Below are 26,620 nucleotides of genomic sequence, written 5' to 3' on the forward strand. Positions count from 1 at the left end.
AATGATAAAAATACAACTTCCAGCAATCTGTGACAGATGGTTTTTAAGTACATCATTTCTGGTTCTCATGATAATTCCACAATTTATGTTCTGATATTCCTAATTATCACATAAAAAAACTAAGGCTCAGAGAATTTAGGTAATTAATATCACCCAGTTAATGAGTGGCAGAGTTTGGAGTCTGGATCCAAAGCTTATGAACTCTCTGTCCTCCTTATACTCTTATCTGGTTTTTCCCTAGTTAAAACAAGGCATAGCTTACTTTTATTTTATCATCTTAGCATGACACCAAAAAGACTGCAGTTGGTTTATGTAAGTATATATCAAAAATAGATGAGGAATTAGGAAGAAAATAAAATCAAGCTAGAAGCAAGTTTAATATATAAAAGTACATGTTACAGGTCTTTTGTGTTTGTCTTTTTTGTTTTTCTTATTTTTTAGTTTTGTTTCTCTATGTTGCAGGTTTTATAGAACTGTAGAGTAGGGTCTCTAAACATTGCTTCATTAGAAAGAAGTGAATGATGTCTTTGGAAAGACCTGTTAACTCCTGAGGGCTCAAAGAGCATGGAAGGTGATCATTATTAAGCATCTACATTAAACAAAATACAGTGAAATGTACTTAGCACAAATGTTTGCAGAATGAACTTAGAAATATCAGGTGCCACCACCTATAATGAGTAAAGGTTAGGCAATCTTTAAGAAAGAGATGGATGTTCACTAAATACTAAATTAAGCAAAGTTCTGTGAAAATATCACTGACATGAATATTCAGGCACTGACAGGGTACAAAATAACATATCAAAAAGCACACTCATTGCCCTAAATTTTTTTTTTTACACAGAATGCCTTAAAATTTTCAGCAAATTGGAATATATTCTTTATTTCATACCATTTTCTTCCTTAGAGGGACAATTTTCTGAAACCAATAAGTAGATGGTGATTGGCTCACCAAGAGCAATGTAGTAGTATCTTTGAAGGGAAAACTATATGAAAACATAAGAATTTTCTTGACTATCACTAGGTGATTCAACACTTATTCTTTTCCCAACTGACATATATACTGAGGTTCAGGTGGAGAAACCAAAGTATTAATCAAATTTATGATTTTTGGGTAAAAGTTTCTGAGCACTAACCTATTAAAAACAGTTGCTGATTTGAGTATGTAACCACATGGGGAGTGAGTATGGATGTGGAGTGGTGGGAAATAGCATGTTTGCTTCACATAGATGAGCTCATACTTAATGACGGAGTAAATCTGTTGTGCCATGACTCAATGCACCCAAATTATCACTATTGCTGTCTCTACTCTGCTTTTGGGATAAGAAAAAAATGCAGAATTTTGGGGGTGCTGGGTTCCACATGCTAGTTCAGGTCAAAATTGTAGAAGAGATTAAGGACTTAAAAAATTTCTGAAGAACTAAGTAAGCCCCTTCCTAGGTCTTATGTTCTATCCGCCTTATTTTCGAACTCTAAAGGCAGAAAAGCTTTGGTCTTCAAGGGGCAAACTGCAGCAAACTGCATAATCATGTGGATTTGATACGTCTGCTTCAGAGTTGAAAAACACAGTAGATCGGGATAGGGACGGTAAGACAAGAGTCACCTATTAAAAGATGTCTTATTTTGGCAGCACTGGAGACTAGGGCTTGGCCTGGTTTCATTCGCATCACAGAAAACCGAAAAGCCTGGAAGGCTTTGAAGTCAGTCCCGGAGCCACAGGCTAAGAGGAAACTCGCCCACGCCCCGGGTCAGCCCACGCCTGCTCCACCTAAGCCACAGATGTCCCAACCTCCCCCGAGCTGCTCCACCTGCGCCACAGGTCGGCATTCCTCGGCTTCTCTCAGTGAGGGAACCACCGGGTCAGCTGCCATAGCCGAGTTACTCTTAGAGCTACCGAGCAGCCTTGGCCGGAAGCGCCCTCCGGTCCCGCCCCCGCCCGGCGGAGCCGGAAATCAGGGGGTCAGCGGCGGGTGCTTTGCCTTCCGCGGGCCGCGGGGCACGATGTTTTGCTGTCCCTGCCGCCTCCTCAGGGCCTCCGTAGCGCCCACCGCGGCCCTGGCTGCGGCGCTGCTTTCGTCGCTCGCGGGCTGCTCTCTGCTGGAGCCGAAGGAGCAGGTGGCCTCGGCGCTCAGCCCCTACTTCGGCACCAAGACTCGCTATGAAGACGTCAACCCCGGACTGCTGTCGGACCCCGAGGCGCCGCAGCGGGACCCAGAGCTGCTGGAGGGGACCTGTACCCCCGTGCAGCTGGTCGCCCTCATCCGCCATGGCACCCGCTACCCCACGGCCAAGCAGATCCGCAAGCTGAGGCAGCTGCATGGGCTGCTGCAAGCCCGTGGGCCCGGGGATAACAGGACGGGCAGTGCCAGCGGTCGTGGCCTGGGCGCCGCGCTAGCTGACTGGCCGCTGTGGTACGCGGACTGGATGGATGGGCAGCTGGTGGAGAAGGGACAGCAGGACATGCGACAGCTTGCGCTGCGTCTGTCCTCGCTCTTCCCGGCTCTCTTCAGCCGCGAGAACTATAGCCGCCTGCGACTGGTCACCAGCTCCAAGCACCGCTGCGTGGACAGCGGCGCCGCCTTCCTGCGCGGGCTGTGGGAGCACTACCATCCTGGGATGTCACCCGCCCGACGTCGCAGGTGACAGATACTCTGCTCTCCCGAATTCTCCCTGCCTCCCCAGACCCTAGATTTTCCCACCCCAGCCTCGCCTCACATCCCTCTGTTCTCTAATCTCTATCCTTCGGGCTGTGCCACTACAGGATGTGGTGGACTTGGTTATCTCTCCTTTCATATGTATATTCATTTATTTATTAATCAGATATGAATTTTTAGTACTTTCACGTGCCGAATGCTGTGGTAGACTCTGGAATCCAGCAGGAAAGAAGATCATCTTTCCTAAAATTTCTGGTCTCCCATTCCCAAATTGAATTAACCACTTTTGAGTGCCAACCTGTCCCTTCTTACCTCCCTGGCATTTAGTTTTACGGTTGAAAACACTCTTTAAAAAGTGAAATCTAGAACCTTTTTTCTTAGGCATTGTTTCTGATACAAGTTGGAGTTTTTACTCTTCACTTTTTTCAGGTGTCTGATCTAGGCTTACACCTGATTTAGGAAGCTCTCACAAACCTTATTTTGTTCTTGTATTTACTATTATAGAGGTCCCTCATTGTAGTTGAGGTCCCTTGTCAAAGGCAGTACCTTACCAACTGAGTCCATACTTCTTCAAAAATTGAGAGATTATCTAGTGGGATCATTTTATTTCTCAGGCAAAGAAGTTGAGCCCAAGATTGTCCTCTAAGTTGAGGACTATTCAGACCTGGAATCTAGGTCTTCTGTTTTTCCAGAATGATATTTTTTCCCTCAAAATGTTTTTATAGTCAGAATTAATAATTATAGCAAACTCTTAATGTCCCATATACACCAGACATGTCTCACATTTATTTTACTTAATCCTCCCAACTCATCTCTGAAACTTATAGTATACTGCCATGCCACCTTAGCCCAGGGATACTTAACCAGTAGCCAGTCTCCAGCTCTTTTTTCATGTTTTATTTTGGGATAAGGTCTGGCTAAGCTGCTGATTCTGTCTTTGATTTTGTGATCTTCCTGCCTTCCCAGTCTCAGGGATTATAGGTATTGGCCCCAGCACCTGGCTCATAGCTTGCTTTTTTAAGCATTACACTATATAGCTTCTCTTTGTCATATAATTTCTGATGAAAATAAAAACACATAACATTTTCGTGCCAGAGAGATGATCAGTTAGCTAGCTAAAATTAGCTAGCTTAAAACCGAGCTGCTTCTAGATTTTAAGGTAAGAATTGAAGTGAGCTTTAAAGCTCAAGTTAAAAAAAAAAAAAGACTGGCTTATCATTTCTTCCATAGCAGTTCAGCCATCTGCAAGTGATTTTTCCAGTAACTGCGTATCATGTTATTGCTTTCTGGGTAACTCAGTAAATTAACTTTTGTTTAATTACTTGTTGAGTTATGCTTTCAAATTACAATTAGATTTTTCCCGTTAGTTTGGGTGAAGTTTCCCTATACATTGCTTAAATTAGCTGGATTTTAATATACCACAGCATATAGTGGATCTCCCAGAATGAATGAGTTTTTATGGCCCTCAGATTGCATTGTGAAGATTGTCATTTGCCTCAGAGGGCAAAGCCAGGGATCAAATAGTTCAGGATAAACCCACCCCTCACCATTTTCAGTCTCAGAGATTAAATCCTTTGCCTAGCCACTTCATTATCCTCCACAGACAATTGTTTTGCCTGTTGTGTAAATCTGGGCTTTTGAGGGAGACCACTGAATTAGATTTTGTGTTTTTATAGAAATAGAACAATGCATTTGTTTCTGTTTAAAGAGCAGCAGTAATTAGATAATAACAAAGATGAACCATCCAGATCCACATGAGAAATCATATTTTGAAGGTACAGAAAAAGATGAATAAAAGTTGTCTTATTTTCCTAGTGAAGTTTTTTTTTTTGTTGTTTGTTTGTTTTGTTTTGTTTTTGGTAAGGGGAACTGAACTGAGGAGCACTCTGCTTCCACTAATCAACATCCTTCTCCAGCCCTTTTAATTTTATTTTGAGACAGGATCTCCCTAAAATGCCAGAACTGGCTTCAAACTTGTGACCCTCCTTCCTCAGCCTTCTGAGTCACTAGGATAACAGGCATATACTACCATGCCTGGCTCATGAAGATATTTTCTTTAAAAAAATTTTTTTTGTAGTTGTAGATGGACAGAATTCCTTTATTTTATTTATTTATTTTTATGTGGTGCTAAGGATCGAACCCACTGCCTCACACATGCTAGGCAAGTGCTCTGCCATTAAGCTACAGCCCCAGTCCATGAAGATATTTTCTTAAGAACTATAATTCAGTTGACAAAGTGGTAAAAATTATCTATTTCAGGGAATATACCTTCATGTATATGTATATTTTTGCATATGCATCTTAAACAATGGTATAACTGTTCAAATTTCTTGTATTTTGTGTATAGAAATAATACTTAATGTTCTTTTCATGGTGAATTATTGGAGAAATGATAATTGAGATGTTTTGAATATAATTGAAAAGCTTAAAAAGACACCCCAATAGTTGAAGCATGGTTGTGAATGCTTTTCCAGTACATATTTGTTGCCAACTTGGAGAAATAGCATACTAAGTTTTAAATGGAGTTATCTGGGATCTTCAGTTAGAAGATAAACCATATCAGAAGCACCTAGCACAATGAAGCACAGTACACTTGAAACATTAACATATTTGTGATGGTGTCAGTAGTTTATTTGTCCAAGTAGAATCTTTTGTAAAGTAACACAGGGTTAGGAAAATTGAGAAAATAAAATACTCTATTTAGATTTGACCGAGTGGAGAAACAGATCTAATCTGTTAACTTCTCTCTCAGCTTGTATAGAGACTGCTAATTTTTAGTTTGTTATCTAAAGTTTTGTGTGCCTGACAGAAACAGTACTTTCATAACACAGTTTTGCTCTTATGATTTTCTTGACTAATTTTTGGTTTTGGTCTAAGGAAACGTTCATTTTGGTTGCTTTTTTTTTTTTTTCATTGTGTAGTAGTGCTTCAACACATTTTATTTTGGATGTTGATTGTTTTTTAGTTTTTTCTAGCATATTCTCTTAAGAATTGCAGTCATTATAAAAGGGTAATAATTTTATACTTTGTCTTTCTTGATAAATGTTATTTCAGATTTGCAGATTAATAGTTGTGGTGTTCCTTTTTCACACTTGAAGGAAAATTTTTAGTAATTTAAAAGTATCGTTTATTGCTACCGGGGTGGTGCATACCTGTAATCCCAGCCACTCCAGAGGCTGAGGCAGGATTGCAAGTTGAAAGCCAGCCTTAGTAATTTAGCAAGGCACTGAGCAACTTAATGAGACCCCTGTCTCAAAATAAAATTAAAAGTTCTGGGAATGTGACTCAGAGGTTAAGCACCCCGGGGCTCAATCACTGGTGTCCCCCCCCCCCCACCAAATCATTTATGTCAATAATTTACATGTGTATAACTTTTTTTTTTTCTTTTAGATATGGAGTGTGGACCTCTAGCATAAATGACAAACTAATGAGGTTCTTTGATCATTGTAAGAAGTTCTTAACCGAAGTAGAACGGAATGCTACAGCTCTTTATCATGTAGAAGCCTTCAAAACTGGACCAGAAATGCAGAGCATTTTAAAAAAAGTTGCAGCTGTTTTGCAAGTGCCAGTAAACAATTTAAATGCAGGTAATATATTTGCTGTCTTTCATTTGAACTGTGGTTTAAATAATTTTGAACTGTGAAAATGAAAAAAAGTAGGAAATTTGGTGTTATTCCTTTTAAGGCCCACAATTGAATTTACATTAATTTACACCTCATGCTTACTATTGTTAGATTCCTATTCTTCCTATTTATGTATATTAAGATATAAGATTCTCTGTATTCTGAATTTTTGGTACTAGGGATTTTTGGTACTTAGCTACTGAGCCACATTTCCAACCTTTTTAAAATTTTATATTTTGAGACAGGGTCTTGCTAAGTTGCTGCAACTGGCCTTGAAACTTGGCAGCCCTCCCACTTTAGCTTCCCAAGTTTACAGTCATGCACCACCACATGATTACATGATTACAGTCATGCACCACCACACTGGTCTTGTATTCTGAAATTTTTTGAAAGCCTTAACTCTGAGCATTACTTTTAAACAAAAAAATTTCTTTTCTGAATTCTCCTTATAATTTATTCAAAGAGAAAACTCATATAAATTCTTTAGTTTTTGAAACAATTCAAAAGTACATGTTGTGAGAGTTTAGAAGCAAAAAAGCAAAGTGGTGTTTTTTGAGGCTTTTATATGTAGACATGCTGAGAAGATGAATAGTCATGTCTTTCATAAGATATTTCAGTGTATGGACTGACTGTAGTTAATGATTCAAACTGGGACACTTTTGAGAATAAAGGAGATCACATTATTAATTATGCTGTGAAAGCCAGTGAAAACGGGGCACATGGTGGCGTAAGCAATGGGAATTAAGAAAATAAGATATTTTTCCTGTTTCCAGAAATTTGTAATCTGTAAAGCATATGTTGACAAAAAAAAAATTTTTTATAAAAATAAAATTTTTATATATGTATGTTTTGTGTACATATATACACATAGATTATGGATTTCATTATATTGTGAATCAACTTCCAAAAGATTGGAAGTAGATGTGCAAGAGTGAAAACTGTATTTATTTCTGTCAATTATGAAGACAAGATGCTTTATAAGGATCAAAAAATGAAGATGTCTAGACTAGTATTTAAAATTGAGTTTTTCCTTCTTCCTCAAACCAGCTGTACATGGGGGTCACCCTGTGGAGCTTTAAAATTTTCTAATTTATTGGGAAATAATTCAAACACGTAGGCAAGAATAAAAGAGTGATATAATGAAATACTGTATAGTCAAAATTTAATTTTATCAGATTTATGATTATGCTTCACTTAGTTGCTCTAAAGAGCTTCCCTAAGGACCTACTTTTGGTTTCTCTCCTGGATCGCATTCTTTTTCTTTTCTCTCCAGAGACATTGTCATAAATTTATAATTTAATCATCCACCTGTGCCAGTATTTATGTTTCGGTACATAACTGGAATATTGTAGATTTTAAAATTTTAAGAATGGTATCAAAGTGCATGAGAGTTTGAAATTTGGTTTTATGCAACTTTGTGTTTTTACTTGTAACTCTAATCCTTTCTCTTTTTTTAAATTTATTTATAGTGCTGGGGATTGAGCACAGGGCCTTGCGTATGCTAGGCAGATTGTTTCTACTCTGAGCTTAACTTTAGCCTAGTCCTACATTTCAAAAGTTTTATACAGAATTCCCCATGATGTAAGTATACTAGTCTCTAGCCATTATCCATTAGCGGATATTTAAATTGTTGAAGAAGGTTTTTTTAAAAAACTACTTTTAGGACTGGGGATGTCACTCAGTGGTAGAGTGTTTGCTTATTGTGAGCAAGGCCTTGGGTTTAATTCACAATTCTGTGTATGGGCACAACAACACACATAAAAACTACTTTTAGTCTCAGAATGTTCAAGGATTATTTGTGTTTTAACTGATGGAATAACTAGAGCAACTTTTTTGTTGGGGAGGGTACTAGGGATTGAACCTGGGTGCTTAACCACTGAGCTACATCCCAGCCCTTTTAATTTTATTTGAGACAAGGTCTTGCTAAGTTGCTTTAGGGCCTCATTGATTTTCTGAGGCTGACTTTAAACTTTTGATCGTCTTGCCTCAGCCTTTTAAGTCCTTGGGATTATAGGTATGTGCCACTGTACCCCGCAAGAGGAATTTATTTTGGAGGCATATAACATAGTAGTTGAAATAGTGTGATTCTAGAATTGGACCATTTGTATTTGAATTTTAATCTAACTGTAAACTGTGATTTTTTGGCAAGATCCTTATATCTCTATACCACAGTTTCCTTCTGCATAAATAGGTATAGAAATTAATATACTTGCCCCCAGAGGATTATTGCAAGGATATATGAGTATTAATTTATGCAAGACATGTAGCACAGTGGCCTGGCACAGTAACTCTCAATAAATATTTTGCCATTGAGATACCTATTTTTTTTAACATAAAGGAATGGCCCTGTATGTACTATCTGTAATTTATTTTTACTTAACAGTACATCTATCTGCATATATAGATCTGTCTCATTCCTTCATAAATTCTTTCATAGAATATATGGTTTGATTTCTGGATGATTGCTGGTTAAACTTACTTAACCCATCAAAATTGTTACTGCTGTGAAAGAGCTGGAGTTAATACAGTCCAAATTCTTTTTTATAGGACCCCATTTTCCTACTGAAAATTCTTAGTTTTTAACTGTGAAGTGATATTATGGAGAACATTCTTGTGGTCTGTTTTCACACTTGAGAGTTTATAAGAAAGGTAATAACAGGTTAACAAGTATGAATATTTGACAAAATATACTTTCAAATTGTTCTCTGAAGGTATACTAAAAATTTGTATAACAGTATGTAAGAATGCTTTACTATCTCATATACTATTCAGTATTATTAGTCATTTTAATTTAGGCTATTTGATTAGTGAAAGTTATCTAGCTTTAATTTACATTTATTTAATTCTGAAAATGAACACCTTTTTATATGTTTATTAGCCATTTGAAATTCTTTAAATAGTTGCTTCTTCATAACCTTGTTTTCTCCTCTTTCCTCTCCCTGGTTCTCTCTTCCTCCCTTTCTCACTCACTCTCCCTCCCTCCCTTCCTTTTGGTACTGGGGATCAAACCCAGGCCTTGGCACTTGCTGGATGAACACTTTGCCACTGAACTTTACCTTCAGCCATATTGTCCATTTTCTATTGTGTATTTTTACATTTTCTTGCTAGTCATAGATATCCTTTATATATTGGGGATATATTGACCATACCTTTTAATTTTGTTTATCAAAGAATTAGTCCTTTGCTTATTGTTGCTAGTATTGTCTCTTAATTTGTTGCTTATCTTTTAGGTTGTCTTTTGGTACCTTTGACTATATAAAAGTTTACATGTTTTGTATAGCCATATCTGTCTCTTCATTATGGCCTCTGAGCATTGTATTTTGCTTGAGAAAATTGTCTTAAAGTCAAGATTAGTGTATTTTCCTCTCTTCTTCTACTTATTTATTTATACTTAAATCTCTACTCTCATCTGAAATATTTTTGATGCTCCAAAGGCTGACCAAGAAGTCAGAAGTGGTCATAATACATGAGTGAAACTTAACTCAACAAGATCATTTGTCTTAACTTCTTTATTTTGTAGGTGGGCAGATTGAGATCCAGAGAGCCTAGAATGACTTTGCTCAGTATATTCATGTTAAAATTAGATACATAATAGCCTTAGTTTTCATCTCACATATTTTTTTTTCTCCCTGTACTTCAGAGACTTTTGGTGAAAAACAGGTTTTTTTGGTCATCTTCTTTCTGGTTAAAGAATACACCATATGGGCTGACTTTCATAGTTTCAAGTCTAAATGAGCCATGTCCTTTGATCAAACATACATAGTACTTAACAGCCACTCTATTATATTAGGTTTGGGATTGTAAACCCTTCCCTTTACATGAACAGAAGTTTTGAATGGCTTTTATGTATATTCCCGCTGAAATTTATTTTTTTATAACTATATACTGCCTCAGGAATTATGTAAACTTAGAACTATTGCAGAAAACATGTAAGATCAATTAAATTTGGTACCTTTTTTTTCCCTTGGGAAAAAGGAAAGGCAGTATTTTAAAGAAAAATTGAAATAATAAAGGCAGTCCCTACCGATGACTTCTTTTTTTCTCTCTCTAGGATTAGATGCTTCCTGCTTCTTGATTAGAAAGCAGCAATGTTTTTATTCCTACTGACAAAGGCTACCTTTTATAGCCTAAGCACTCATTCCCTTGTCCCTTTTTTTGATACACACATGCATGTATCACACACACGTTTGTGCACACATATGAAAGTGTTGTAATCAATGATTTAGCAGTATGAAAATTCCAGTTATCTTATTATGAAATTGATTGAGCAGCTACATTTGAAAAACAGATGCTGTAATAACAACCTTTCACTCCCTCTTTAGTGTATAATTTTTCCTTGTTTTCCTATGGACTCTTGATTCACCTTTCTCCTGCTCCTTCTCTTACTTACTACTCTTTCTTCCCTATTGTCTGTAGTCCTCTCTCTCCTTTTATAACTTTTTTCTTTATGTTTTTTCCTAATAGTACAATATAAATTATTGTATAGTTCCACACTCCCCAGTCCTGAGAATTAAACCTACGGGTGTTCTATTTCTGAACTATAGCCCCAGCCCTTTTTATTTTTTAAATTTTGAGATAGGGTTTTGCTAATTGTTAAGGCTGGTCTTGAACTTGGCCATCCTCTGCCTCAGCCTGTGGAGTTGCTGGAATTATAGGCATGTGTCACTGTGCCTAGCACTATTATATACCTTTAAAATTTGTCCAATAGATGTACTTTGTTATTCCTAATTTTCAAGTTGGGAACTAAAACCTTTATAACTTTAGTTTCCCATTACCAACTCTGTAAAATTAGCAAAATAAAGGTCTGTTTAATATAGTAGATTCTTGCAGTTGGTTGCAGTGGTGCATGCCTGAAATCCCAGCAACTCAGGAGGCCGAGGCAGGAGGATTGCAAGTTCAAAGCCAGCCTCAGCAAAAGTGGGGCACTAAGCAACTCCGTGAGACCCTGTCTCTAAATAAATATACAAAATAAGACTGGGGATGTGGCTCAGTGATCAAGTGCCCCTGAGTTCAATCCCCGGTATCCTCCCGCTACCCCCGGTCAAAAAAAAAGTTAGTAGGTCCATGGGTTAACGTTTTTGTGAGGTTTGCCAGGCAAACATGCTCTTCACAAACAGTTTTAAAAACTGAGAAAAGTTACAGAAAGTTACTTAGTTTTATTGGACTGAAATGTACCCCTCCTTATGATTTCTTCCTGGTAATTATAGCCCTTCCCTTTTAGATTGCACAGAGCAAGTATTAATTCTTTGATAACCAGGAAAAAGAATGAGGCTCTTCTCCAAACCAAACATATCCAGATTCTGTAGCTATGCTGCAAATAGATTCTATTGATATTTAGCTTTCGAAAAATTGCAGAAACTAATAACTCATAAAATTTTACCTGTTTCCTTCCCCCCCCCCACCAGATTTAATTCAGGTAGCTTTTTTCACCTGTTCATTTGACCTGGCAATTAGAGGTGTCAAATCTCCTTGGTGTGATGTTTTTGACATAGATGATGCAAAGGTGAGTATTACTTTTGCAGTTTCTTCATGGTTTCTTGTTTTTTTTTTTTTTTTTTTTTTTTTTCGTTACTTAAAGCAACTTCTCTGAAAACAAGCAAAGTTAGGGAATGTAAACTTTCTTGTGACTTCTAATTTTCCTTATAAAGAGAGATTCATATTCAAGTAGGTTCTATCTACTTGTAAAAAACTCAGGAAAACATTTTTTTCATGATGATTTGATTTCTAGGGTCCCTCAGTTTAAAATCTACTCAACCCTTCATCAAATTTTACTGCTGGAAGGGTATATAATCCAAATTATTATTTTTAAGGAAGCCAAAGTTCAGAACAAGTGATTTTCCAAAGACCTATCTGTTCTTTTATATAAGTTTTCATGAGAAATTGAGTTCTGTGTTCCACCTGGTGGTGGCAGTAATTCACTTGCAATTTCTATCTGCTTGCCTGATTTCCCTCTTTTCCTCTGACCGGTTTTTTGTTAGATTCAGATTAGACTTTTTTTTTTTTTTGGCATACAAACGTCACATAAGATTTTTCTCTTTTATATACATAGGATCACACTATTACTGTATTTTGTAACTTGCTTTTCCCTTTCAACAATGTTTCATTTTTTTAAATCAAGTATTCTTATACTATATAATTTTAATGATTCCATAGTAAACCACTGTGTAGTGGTATTATAATAATATTTGACCAGTCACCTATTGGTCTATTTGGGTTTCCAATTTATTATTATAAATATGCTGCACTAAATATTCTGGTAGCTGACTCATATGCAACTATAATTACTTTTTTTTCTTTTGAAGATTCAAGATAATTTATTAACAGCTACTACAAACAGTAAGATAGCTCAATTAGATTACTAAGTACAAAAATCAACATACAAAAATCAGTAGATTAAACATTTTTGACAAGAATTCCACGTAAGTGATATATCTTTCTCAGTGCATCACATTAGAAGGATTGTCAGTTCCTTACATCTTTGATGATGATATGTTTGATTAAAGTGTTGCTTGCAATATTTTTTCATTGAAGAAATACCTTTTTTCCTCTAAATAAAAGGCTCATTTAAAGAATCATGACTTGAAATACATGTATATTAAATATAATTGAATGAGTTTCTTTTTTATATGTAAGAATAAAATTAATTTTTTAATTTAAAAATATAGTTATCTTTTGGTTAAGGTATTTCCTATGATTCTTTTCTTTTTCAGTGAGTTAATATAAAATAATTTATCCCTGCTTAGGACTTGTACTGTGTATTAAATTTTCATACCAAAGCATTACAGATGAAATAAAATGACGTTTGAGATTTGAAAGTAATCCAGTGGTGGTAACAGGAACATAGCTGAAACAGGATTGGTCAAATGTTGATAATTGTTGACGTTGGATGATGGGTACACATGGGTTCGTTGTACTTATACTTTTTATATAAGTTTACTTATACTACTGCTCCATTAATATATTTTAAAATTAAAAATGAATAGGTACTTATGAAACTCTGAGAATTACACAGATTATCTAGGACACTGTGAAATGCTGGACCACATGTGCCTTCATTTAGCAAACATTTCTTGAGTTCTTGTTCGGTCAGATACTTGCTTGGAACTGAAGATAACTAACATTAAAATAGCATTGGCAGAAGGCGGATATCGAGGAGCGGCTGGGTAGGCACCATGGCCGGAATCACCATCATCAACGTGGTGAAGCGCAAGATCCAGGTTCTGCAGCAGCAAGCTGACGATGCTGAAGAGAGGGCTGAGCGCCTCCAACGGGAAGTTGAGGGAGAAAAGAGCTCTGGAACAGGCAGGGCTGAGGTCGCCTCCTTGAACTATAGGTTCCAACTGGTTGAAGAGGAGCTGGACCATGCTCAGGAGCGCCTAGCTACTGCCCTGCAAAAGCTAGAGGAAGCAGAAAAAGCTGCTGATGAGAGTGAGAGTGATATGAAGGTTATTGAAAACCAGGCCCTAAAAGATGAAGAAAAGATGGAACTCCAGGAAATCCAACTCAAAGAAGCTAAGCACATTGCAGAAGAAGCAGATAGGAAGTATGAGGAGGTGGCTCATAAGTTAGTGATATTATTGAAGGAGACTTGGAATGCACAGAGGAATGAGCTGAGCTGGCAGTGTCCCTGTTGCCGAGAGATGGATGAGAACTGATGGATCAGAACCTGAAGTGTCTGAATGCTGCTGAAGAAAGTACTCTCAAAAAGAAGACAAATATGAGGAAGAAATAAAGATTCTTACTGATAAACTCAAGGAGGCAGAGACCCATGCTGAGTTTGCTGAGAGATCAGTAGCCAAACTGGAAAAGACATTGCTGATTTGGAAGATGAGCTCTATGCCCAGAAACTGAAGTACAAGGCCATTAGCGAGGGAGCTGGACCCACATGCCCTCAATGAGGTGACTTCAATATAAGCTGAAATGCAACAAAGAGGAGCACCTCTGTACACAAAGATGCTGAACCAGACTCTGCTTGACCTAATGAGTTGTAGAGCCCTTTCCCCCACATTCTCACCAACTCTTATTTTTGCTTATATTCTTGATAATTGCCATTCTAATTGGAGTGAGATGAAATCTTGAGTGGTTTTGATTTGCATTTCTCTAATTATTAGAGATGTTGAACATTTTTTCATATATTTGTTGATCAATTGTATATCTTCTGTGAAGTGTCTGTTCAGTTCCTTAGCCCATTTATTGATTGGGTTATTTGTTTTTTTGCAGTTTTTTGAGTTCTGTATAAATCCTGGAGATTAGTGCTGTATCTGAGGTGTGTATGGTAAAGATTTTCTCCCATTCTGTAGATTTTCTCTTAACATTATTGTTTCCTTTGCTGAGAAGAAACTTTTTAGTTTGAATCCATTCCATTATTGATTCTTAATTTTACTTTTTGTGCTTTAGGAATCTTGGTAAGCAAGTCAGGTCCTAACCTGACATGATGAAGATTTGGGCTTACTTTTTCTTTTATTAGGTGCAGGTCTCTGTTCTAGTACCTAAGTCTTTGATCCACTTTGAGTTGATTTTTGGGCAGGGTAAGAGAGATAGAGTTTTTTTTTTTTTTTAATATTTTAGATGTGGATGGATCTTTATTTTATTCTTTTATTTTTATGTGGTGTTGAGAATTGAACCCAGTGCCTCACACATGCCAGGCAAGTCCTCTACCACTGAGCCACAACCCCAGCCCAAGAAGCTTAATTTCATTTTGTTACACATGGATTTCCAGTTTTCCCAGCACTATTTGTTGAAGAGGCTATATTTTCTCCAATATATGTTTTTGGTGCCTTTGTCTAATGTGAGATAACCGTTTTTATGTGGGTTTATCTTTGTGTCTTCTATTCTGTACTATTGGTCTACATGTCTACTTTGGTGCCAATACCATTAAAGTTCTGGTATTGTGATGCCTCCTTGCTTTGCTCTTCTTGCTAAGAATTGTTTTGGCTACTCTGGGCCTCTTAACTTTCCAAATGAATTTCATGATTGCTTTTTCTAGTTCTATGAAGAATGTCATTGGGATTTTTAACAGGCATTGCATTAAATCTATATAACACTTTTGATAGTATGGCCATTTTGACAATATTAATTCTGCCTATCCAAGAACTGGGAGACCCTTCCATCTTCTAAGGTTACTTTAATTTCTTTCTTTAGTGTTCTGTAGTTTTCATTGTACAGGTCTTTTGCCTCTTTTGTTAGGTTGATTCCCAAGTACTTTTTTTTTTTTTTTTGAGGCTATTGTGAATGGTTAGTTTTCCCAATTTCTTTTGTAGTGGATTCATTGTTTATGTAGAGAATGCATTTGCAAATTGGTGAGACCACTAGGAAAGCAGTAAGAAAACTTGGAGTGAAACCACCATTTGACCCAGCTATCTCACTCCTTGGCCTATACCCAAAGGACTTAAAACTCAGCATGCAACAGTGACATAGCCACATCAATGATTATAACAGCTCAATTCGCAATAACTACACTATAGAACCAACCTAGACTCTTTCAACAGATGAATGGATAAGAAACTGTGATACCAATACACAGTGGAATATTATTCAGTCTTAAAGAAGAATAAAATTATGACATTGTTGGTAATGGATGGAGTTGGAGAATCTCGTATCAAGTGAGATAAGCCAATCACAAAAAACAAAGGCTGAATGTTTTCTCTGGTAAATGGATGCTGTTCCATAGTGTGAGATAGGGAAGAATAAAGGAACTTTGGATTTTGCAGAGGGAGTGGGGGAGGGGTGGGCTGGTGGATGGGAAGGATAGTAGAATGAGACAGACATTATTACCCTATATACATGTAAGATTACACGACTGGTGTGACTCTGTACCATGTACAACCAGAGGACCGAGGAAGTTATGCTCCATTTGTGTACAATGTGTCAAATGTATTCTACTGTCATGTATAACCAATTAAACAAATTAAAAATAATAAAATTAAAAAATTAAAATTAAAAAAAGGATGAAAGAACATCCTACAACATCAGAAGGTGTTAAAAGTGTAGATAATGAGTTAACAGGCACTTAAACTGATTAAGAAGATTTCTACAGAAAGTAAAAAATAAGTTGAAATAGTAAAAAATTCGTACGGTATTATCTTACAGGAAGTCCACAGAAGTTATACCATAGGTTATTCACTAACTCATAGCACCATCAAGGACTCAGGTCCTTTCTACTTTCTGCCATATTATTGACATTGTGCTGATTGCTTTCAAGCTGGCTCCTGCCTGGTAGCAAGATGACTGCAGGAGATCTAGTTATTGTATCTGGGCATGATAATGTTCAGAGAGTTGTCCTCTTCCTTCTGCATATTGCTTTCTCTGAAGAATGAATGATTTTTTAAAAGATTATATTCAAATTTATTTGCATCTTGTGATGTCAATCTCTTCTTTCCAAATCATTAAGACATTTATTAAAACAAAATATCTATGTAAAATAATTATTTCAATAAAATTCATGAAGTTGTTGAGTGATTGAATTTTTTCGGGTTGGAAAGGACAGATGCATAGATTAGGAGAAAGTATAAGCTGAAGGAGTTTAAGACTAGGAGCAGAAATTTGGAACTAGCACTTTTTGGACTTTCAGGTTTTATTTACTTTTATTCTCCTTATTTGTAAATTATTTGTAATCTATGAACTTGCTCTCCTTGTAAAACCAGAAGAATAGAAGATTATACTCCATTATATATTGGTAATTTATGTTCATGTAATAAATTAAAAATGCTTTTAAAATTCTTAATTTCATATCCTGAAACATTGATTAAATCAATATAACTACTGCACCACCTTTAAATATAAATTTTAAGCAATTTATTCACTGAGTACTATCCCCCTTTCCTTCTAGATTATTTTCTGTGCCAATCTCAATATTCCGTCAACTGAAGCAGAATCTCTGACCCCTAGACCCTATTAGGAGTTGACTGTTGATTGCCCATTATTTCTCTTTCTTTGAACCAAAAAACTACTTCCCCAGAACTCCCCAAGTAGACTGTCCCTCATATTTCAGTAGTAAGAACTGAGTCACAGGCTCTTTTCTAAGCCAAAATTGGTAGGAAAATAGAATTATCAAGACTGGCTTAAAGAAGTAAGCATTTCCTTCTCAGAATGGGGATAGAGTGAACTTCCAGAGAGATAGATACCTACACATTGTTTCTAAATAGAAAAGGATGTTGGTGGGTTACTCAACAGTACATGTGAGATTTATCCTTTTAGCCTCATCTGGAAGTGACATCTTTTTTAAGTCACTGTTCATTTGTCGAGTAATCTGGTAGGAAAAGGAAAGTAATCTAGAGGAAAGATACACAGGGATGGCTATTTCCATTGCTCACATTCTAGAACTGGTATTACTAAATAATTGTTAGATGACTTTAGGTAACACATCTAAATTCTCTTTGTCTCATTTCTAGATCTACAACGTGACACATTGTTCTGCAATATCATGAGATAGCTGAGAAAATATAAGTAGATAATTATACTGCATACAAGCAAAACAATATTATTTCTATATTTTAGGCTTCCCACCACTACCCATTTGTTTATTTTCATTTGCTCATTCATATACACACCCTTTCAATAAATCACACACCCTTTCAACAAATAATTCTGAGAGGGTATTAAATATAAGGCAGGGTATGAATATTTTCACCATGGTCTTTGAGTCTAAGGTACTAACCTATAAATTAGTAAATTGTATATGTTTTATCTCTTAGAGTACAGAATTAGGCAGGTTCTATAGGAAATTCAGGAAAGATGAAGTGGAGTAATCAAGAGTGTGACATTGTGGATTCATTGTTTGCTCCTTGAGTGTGAACTGTACTGTGTTACTAAAGTGGCTGCAAACAAGGTGTTTAAGTTCACAGTTGCCTACATTGCTTGTTCTAGCTAGGCATTGCTTGGGTTTATACTTAGTGTATGTATAGAAAAAGCAACTCCATCTAAGAAAGATGAGTTTAAGCTAAAACAAAAACTGGAACAAAAAACTGAAAGAAGACTGGTTTGTGCAGGAATATTGAGGCAACTGAATTGATGGACTAAGTAAAACACTGTCTTCCTGCTGAAGAATTAAAAAAAGTTAGATCTGTTGTTCTGAAGGTTCTCTGTTCTTGGAATGATAAGGAGATGTTAGTGAACTTAAAGTCAGTTAACTATCTGTCCTAAAGATCCTATGCTTAAAGAGATGTTTTTCAGTTTTAGAAAACTAACATTCAGAGGAAAAGATGCGACAAACAACTGTGACCATCCTATGCTTCTTCTTGAAAAACATGAAATAAAGTGGATTTTTAAAAATAGGCCTTAGAAATTCATTATTTGTCTTTGTGATGGGATAAAAATATATTTTGATGCCACAGTCTATTTCCTGCCACACCAACAATTTGACATGGTTCTGTTGGAATAGAGGATTCGACACTTGACATGATTCTGAGTAGAATAGAGTACTCAACACTTGACATGGTCTGTTGATTGTCCTCCCTCTTGGGGGCCATAGGCGTGGCATGTCTCCATGTGTAGTTGCTTTTTAATATTAATAATCAATATGTCATTAGAAACTTATTGGAAAAACATTGGAAGATTTACTGTATTGGGACACAAATAGTGCACAATGAAAATTAGCAGTCATACTAGATAAATATATGAAAATAAACAATTGTAGCTGTGCTCAAGTTTAAAGAGCCTGTCATACAGAGAATGTGTGCTTTGAGAAGAAGCATAGATTGTACTTTTGAAGTGTATTCTTATTTTAAACCAACCATAAAATGATTAATCATTACTAAAGAAAAATATCTGTAAAAAGGGTGGCAGAAAAAATAAAGACAGATTCAGTCTCAGAACACTTGGTGTCTCTGGTTGCTCTGTGTTTCTCTACTGCGCCAATGCCTCCCATCCACTAAGTCCCCCACCCCACCCCAGCTAGGGCTGGACCCTGGCAGATTGGCGCCCAATGTGGGACCGGAAGAGTGGTAAGTAAAGTCACATTTCAGGGAAGTTAAGATCCTGTCTAGGGTGCTGCAGACCCCTTGGTAGAGAAAAGGCCGAGTGAGGAAGAACAGGTAATCACAGAACTTTGAGAAATTAGTACGACCCTCAGTAGAGAAAAGGCCAAGTGAAAAAGGATAAGTAATCACAGAACATTAAAAAGTTAGTAAAAAAAAAAAAAAAAAAAAAAAAAGGGTCACTCAGAATATAAGGACAGAAGCTTATTTATAGACATTGCTAAAAGTATGTTTACTAAAAGAGTTTAATAGAACAATTACAGAGGTGGGGACTCATTGTGGCACCACAAAAAAATTCAAACTACCCTATAATTATCTGGAAGAATAATTAATACTTGTAATATAAAAGTATCAAGGTAATTGTGAAATGGTCATTCTTTGTAAATTAAATGTGTTCATGTTTTCCAGGTATACAAGCCTTTAAAGATGTTCTCCAAACAGGCTGCTGTTCTCCAAACTAAACTTGTCTGTAATGGTAATTTTAAAGTCATGTGATTTAAAAAGGTTCAATTTAAACTGAGTAAACTAATAAAAGTAAAATATCTTTAAAATTACTCACAAGTCTCTAGGTGGTCAAACTAATAAAATGTTGATATTTATAAAATGTCTAATCATTGTTTCTAGGACTTTTCTTCCACAGGAAAGACGATGGACGAGCCTATTCAATACACTTGTCTAATATCTTGTTTTTTACAAAAGAATAATGATTAGATTTGACATGTATGGGATTATCATAACTGTGTTTGTTACAGACATCTGATTAATTTACAAAGTTAAAATGCTAACAGTTAATACAGCATCAAGTACTCTTGACTTCTTGGATTCCATGGAATAATGTACTGAAACATCATTTGTGTTTTCATGAATTGGTAAACATATTGATGTAAGTCTATGTGTGGAGGGTTTTAAATTTCAAAGGTATTTCAGTTAGAGTACTATAAACAACAAAGTATTTTATCTTATTAAAATGAAGTAACTTATCTAAGTTCAGAAATTTCATAAGGGTTGTTTCAGAATGTGAACAAAAGGGGTCAACAGATAGAAAAGAGAAAATAAAAGGGCTCCAAGTATGAAATATATTTGGTAGAAGGAAAAAAAATGTTTCTGGGTAAGAAGTGCTTATGTGATGAAATACCTAAGTGTGTAAGTAAGTGCTAAGAAAGTCTGTGTAAGTAAAGGAAATTTTTCAACAAGTTTGTGTGTAACTAAGTGGTTATATGTATGTGAGACCATCAGATAAAGCCATTTAAGGTTTTTCCCTAAGGACAAATACTATTGTACTGATTATAAAACTAAGGTTTAATCTATATGTTAAACTTACAAGGATTTCTTTGGAACACTGATTTGCTTTAACATTGTGTTTATTAAATTTTATTCTTTAGGGCAATTAATCTTCAGAAATTGGGACTGTACAATTATGGTTAAACAACAAACGTTAAAGTATTGTATTATGTCGGGAGTCTGAGTTTTCTTTTAGAAACTAAACTTGGTTAATATAAAACATTATGTAATTTTGGTACTATTACTCTTCTTTGTATATTAAATGTGTTTATATTTTCCAGATATACAAGTCTTTTAAGCAGAAAATCTGAAAGAATGTTTTATCAAGCTGTTGTTCTCCAAAGTAAACTGTAATGGATGCTGACTCTCCATTGTGGATCCTCATTGAATGATTCAACATCATGAGCCCTTCACCCAGAAGGATGACTCCTCCCCAGCTGTATCCACCATTCCTCTACATCCCCGATGATGGGCTTGCTGATCAATTTGCTAAACATTTTTGTGTTATTTAAATATTCCTAAAACTAAGGAATTTTATTCTATACAATGTGATCATTACATAGTAATTGATTATATTAATTTCTCAATTCTAAAAAACTATACTGTTCTTTTGATAGTACATCAGCCATCATTCACAATGTTTCCTGTGGTATTAAAAAAGATTGGCTTTAGCAATTTAGGAAAAGATAGACAAAAATTTAAAAGCACGCATCAATGCCTTAGAGGAAGTTATTCTTTATATTGGCAATCAAGTTCAAAATATAAAAACTCAAATGACTACTAGATGTCATGCTAATTATAATGGATTTGTGTTACACCTTTAAAACATGATGGAAAGAAACCTCATGGCAGCAAGTACAAACTCAATTAAAGGGAGTCTGGAATAATTCCAATATAGCCCCTGATATTGATACTTTACAAAATAAAATTAAAGATTTATCTCAGGCTCATTTACAAATATCCCCTACTGGTAATTTGGCACTAGAAATTTATAATAACTTCAAGAGTATAACTGGAAATAGTACCTTTTTGACATTATTCAAATTGGAATAGGGATATTTTGTGTTCTGATATTGTTATTTATCTTTCCAATCTAATCATCCATCTAATTTGGAAAAGTATCCATAATCTGTGTACTCAAATTGAAACCATCAAATTAAAAATAAAAATTAAAAGAAAGGGGGAAATGCTGCATCTATTTCCTGCCACTCCGACATTTGACATGGGTCTGTTAAGTAGAAACTTGACACTAGACATGGTTCTGTTGATCGTCCTTGGGGCCATAGGCGTGGCATGTCTCCATGTGTAGTTGCTTTTTAATATTAATAATATGTCATTAGAAACTTATTGGAAAAACATTGGGAAGGTTTTGCTGTATTGGGACACCAAATAGTGCACAATGAAATTTAGCAATAATACAAAGGTAAATATATGAATATAAACAATTGTAGCTGTGCTTGAGTTTAAAGGAGCTTCTGATTGCTTTAGTATAATAATAGATGGATAAGGAGGCATTCCTCTGAACTTGGATGCAGTGTTTACCCTTTGCTTTCCTAGTTTTAATAGTTGATTCTAGAGATACTTTATATAGCATTTAGGTTAGTCATAAATAAAATTTGTGCTTTCCCTATGTTTAGTCTAATTCTTTGAGAATCAGAATAAGATTGTAATCCTACCATTATATGAAATTAGAATAGACTAAATATTAACTATAAGTTGATTTCTTTTGCCCTTTAATAATAGTAAAAGCTTTTCACAGTTAAACACTGGAGGTTCATGGTGGGGTAGTTTCTCAAAAAATCTAGTAATGTGTATATTCTGAAGGTTAAAGGCTGGCAGATCATGGTGCCCTCAGTTTAGCTGGGAGACAAGGTGTTTTTTTTTTTATTGTTCGATTTATATTGTAAACAAATGGGGTACAACTTGTTTTTCTAGTTGTACATGAAGTGGAAGCATATACCATTTGTGTAATCACACACTTACATAGGGTAATGGTGTTTGATTCATTCTGTTATTTTTCCCTTCCCCCAACACCTCCTGCCCCTCTTTTCCCTCTACACAGTTCCTACTTCCTCCATTCTTGCTTCCCTCCCACCCACCATTATGTATCATTATCAGCGAGATCATTTGCCCTTTGGTTTTTTGAGATTAGCTTATCTCACTTAGAGTGATATTTTCCAATTTCATCCACTTGCCTTTAAATGCCACAATTTTATTATTCTTTACAGCTAAGTAATATTCCATTGTGTGTGTGTGTGTGTGTGTGTGTGTGTGTGTATAAATCAGTTTCTTTATCCATTCATCAATTGAAGGGCATCTAGGTTGGTTCCACAATCTGGCTATTGTAAATTGAGCAGCTATGAACATTGATGTGCTGCATCAGTGTAACATGCTGATTTTAAGTCCTTTGGGTATAGAACCTAGGAGTGGAATAGCTGGGTCAAATGGTGGTTCCATTCCAAGTTTCTAAGGAATCGCCACACTGCTTTCCAGAGTGGCTGCACTAATTTGCAGCCCCACCAGCAATGTATGAGTGTACCTTTTTCCCCACATCCTCGCCAACACCTATTGTTGCTTGTATTCTTGATAATCGCCATTCTAATTGGGGTGAGATGGAATCTTAGGGTAGTTTTGATTTGCATTTCTCGTTACTAGAGATGTTGAACATTTTTTCATATATCTGTTGACTGCTTGTAGATCTTCTGTGAAGTGTCTGTTCATTTCCTTAGCCCATTTGTTGATTGTGTTATTTGTATTCTTGGTGTAAAGTTGACAAGGTTATTTAATCTAGCTGGGAAATAAGGTTGTTTTTTGGTCTGGGCTGTCATACAGAGAGAATGTGTGCTCTGAGAAGAAGCATAGATTGTACTTTTGAAGGTTTTTCTTATTTTAAACTAACCATAAAATGATATAATCATTACTAAAGAAAAAATATCTATAAAAGGCTGGCAAAAAAATAAAGACAGATTCAGCCTCAGAATACTTGGTGTCTCTGTGTGCTGTTTCTCTACTGCGCCAATGCCTCCCATCCACTGAGGCCCCCCGACCCCTGCTAGGGCTGGACCCCGGCATTTTGGATCAAGGGGACGTATGCATGAAATTACATTTTAGGCAACAATATTAATTTGCACAGGGAAATCACACCAGAACATGACTAGAAAACCTACAGTTAAGAGTTTCCCTCTATTAAATACAAGTAGCAAAGCATATGAAAACTATTAGTAACTTAAACCTACCATAAATTTACATGTGGTTTCTCAAATAGTTCTTTGGATTATTTAGAATCAACTTCTATTTGGTACCGGGGATTGATCCCAGGGGCATTTAACCACTGAGGTCACATCCCCAGCCCTTTTAAAATATTTTATTTAGAGACAAGATCTCGCTGAGTTGCTTAGTGCCTTGCTAAATTGCTGAGGCTGGCTCTGAACTCGAAATCCTCCTGCCCTCAGCCTCCCAATCTGCTGGGGGTTATAGGCCTGTGCCTGGCTATAATCAACATTTGATGGGAAAGGAACATCAGTGCCTGAGGATGGGTCAGGATATCAGAAGAGAAGTTTATCAATGCAAAATAACTCCTTCGGCATGGCATAAATGGAGAAAGCGAAACAGCAGATCTCCATGGCTGTGTGTGGTTCAGTGAAGTCTCTACATCAACTGAATGCAACTTTAAGCAATTCAATTTAGCTTTGATATGCTGGGAAGCAATGCAGTGGTTAACTATCAACAATACTGTGGTTACTTTTGAGCAAAGGTGTCTTATAGTCTTCAGATCTGTGACCTAAGGAACCTCTACATTCAAGCAAGGTTGAAGGGACTGCTATTGAAGTATGATCACTCCAGCCTCATCCAAACATATGGATTCTCACCTGTTGGCTTCTGCAACAAAAAAGCAAATAAGCATTAAATCAACAACTGGTAAATGCAGAAAGAGTAATGATGCAACAGGAGGAAAGTAAGATAGTAGAGCTTTCTTGTCTCAGGTAAAAATAAGTTGCTTAATGTAGTTGTGAGATAATAGCTATTTACGAAAAACCCCTACCATTTGTCAGTTTACTTAATGGAGAAAAAATAATAAGAAACTTTAAAATTCTGCTTCATAAAACTAACTGATATTTACTTGGGGCAAGAGACTAACAAAAATTTCTATGTGAGCTGTCTCATTCAATTCTTTAATAATCCCATGGCATGAGTTATTATCCCCACTTTATAGGTTTAAAAAAAGGAGGCAAAAAGAATTTAACTTGCTGAAGATCTCACAGATGGTAAATGATAAAACTGGAATTTGAAAACCAGAAATCTAATTTGAGAGACTTGGATCTTAAGCAATATTCCACAAGATTACAAAGAGGGCCTAGACTTTTCCACTTATTATTCCTCAACAGAAAGCCATTTTCTTTAATTTAAAAATTATAGTAAACAACTTCACTCTTTAGTAGATTTTTTGAAAAAATTGTACTTCAGAGATATTATAATAATGTAAAATATTGAGTTAAACTTTTTCTCTTTTTCACTCTGAAACCCAACAGCTAATATTCACTTCCAGATAAACTGCACAACTGGCAATTCAAGGCTTCCAATCTCAGTTGGATCCTCCAAACTGACTTTTTACTTGTTTTCCCCATTCTTCTTAGTTACAAAACTTTTCCCATTACTTTCTCATTTTTCAGTTGCCAACACCAAGTTATTTCCACATTCCAGGACTTAACTCCCACTTCTCCATCTCTCCATACAATCTTGCCTGCAATATCACAGAGGAAACTGAGGCCATCATGAAACTCCTTCTGCCATACCCTACAAATTTATCCACATGTTCACCCATCCTTTTAGTGTTTTCTAAAAAGATAAGTTCTCCTCTTCTTCTGGTCCAAATTTTTATATCTAAACTCTTGGCTCATCTTCTCCCAGCTTTTCTAGGAACTTGAATTATTAATTTTCTATTCGTCTCTTGTATTGTGGTACATTGTTGTGGTGCCCACAACCCATGATCTCTGTAAAGTGCAGTCATGTTTTGCACCATGCAAAGTCCACATGCTTGGACTAGATGGCACCTCTCTAAAAGGCAGTTAATTTACAGATTAACCAGATACTTAAGGCATAGCTTGACAGAGAAAGATAAGCAGGGCTCCTCGCTTTTTTTGGAAGAGTGGGGGTACCCGGGATTGAACCCTGGGCACTTTACCACTGAGCTACATCCCCACCATTTTTCTTTTTTTGAGACAGAGTCTTGCTAAATTTCTGAGGCTGACCTTGAATTTGCAATCTTCCTGCTTCAGCCTCCTGAGTAACTGGGTTTACAGGTGTGTATCACCACACTTGGTTTCGCAACTTCTCATCTTATTAAACTTTTCAAAGGCTCACTATTCTAAGATTTAAAGATCTTTCATAAAGTGAGATGAATGAATTTTTATACTAGAAAAGTTAATCTTTGTCTGTGAAGTCATTTATTTAATGTTCAGTGGAAGTAAGGTTGCATACAACGTATTTAACTGCTGAAGAACTAAGTATTTTAGTACAGGAATAATAAAGCAAACATTATTAATGATAAAAATACACCTTCCAGCAATCTGTGACAGATGGTTTTTAAGTACATCATTTCTGGTTCTCATGATAATTCCACAATTTATGTTCTGATATTCCTAATTATCACATAAAAAAAACTAAGGCTCAGAGAATTTAGGTAATTAATATCACCCAGTTAATGAGTGGCAGAGTTTGGAGTCTGGATCCAAAGCTTATGAACTCTCTGTCCTCCTTATACTCTTATCTGGTTTTTCCTAGTTAAAACAAGCATAGCTTACTTTTATTTATCATCTTAGCATGACACCAAAAAGACTGCAGTTGGTTTATGTAAGTATATATCAAAAATAGATGAGGAATTAGGAAGAAAATAAATCAAGCTAGAAGCAAGTTTAATATATAAAAGTACATGTTACGGTCTTTTGTGTTTGTCTTTTTGTTTTTCTTATTTTTTAGTTTTGTTTCTCTATGTTGCAGGTTTTTATAGAACTGTAGAGTAGGGTCTCTAACATTGCTTCATTAGAAAGAAGTGAATGATGTCTTTGGAAAGACCTGTTAACTCCTGAGGGCT

The 26,620-nt window shown here is 36.0% G+C and overlaps 1 protein-coding gene and 1 pseudogene across 2 annotated transcripts; both read left to right on the forward strand.

Moving 5' to 3' along the window:
- The first annotated feature begins 1,714 nt into the window (after positions 1-1,714).
- Positions 1,715-11,879, forward strand: LOC306660186 (multiple inositol polyphosphate phosphatase 1-like). The gene is given in 5 exon segments (XM_079138376.1): positions 1,715-2,619; positions 2,621-2,636; positions 6,042-6,056; positions 6,059-6,238; positions 11,680-11,879. Coding segments are annotated over 5 exon segments (1,239 nt in total). The 5' UTR covers positions 1,715-1,776; the 3' UTR covers positions 11,865-11,879.
- Positions 11,880-13,001: 1,122 nt separating this feature from the next.
- On the forward strand, positions 13,002-14,245 carry LOC306658827 (tropomyosin-like; annotated as a pseudogene). The gene has a single exon. The product of its transcript is annotated as a tropomyosin-like (transcript).
- Positions 14,246-26,620: the final 12,375 nt, after the last annotated feature.

This window comes from Sciurus vulgaris, assembly GCF_902686455.1.
Source record: "Sciurus vulgaris genome assembly, chromosome: 4".
In the NCBI taxonomy this organism is placed as follows: domain Eukaryota; kingdom Metazoa; phylum Chordata; class Mammalia; order Rodentia; family Sciuridae; genus Sciurus; species Sciurus vulgaris.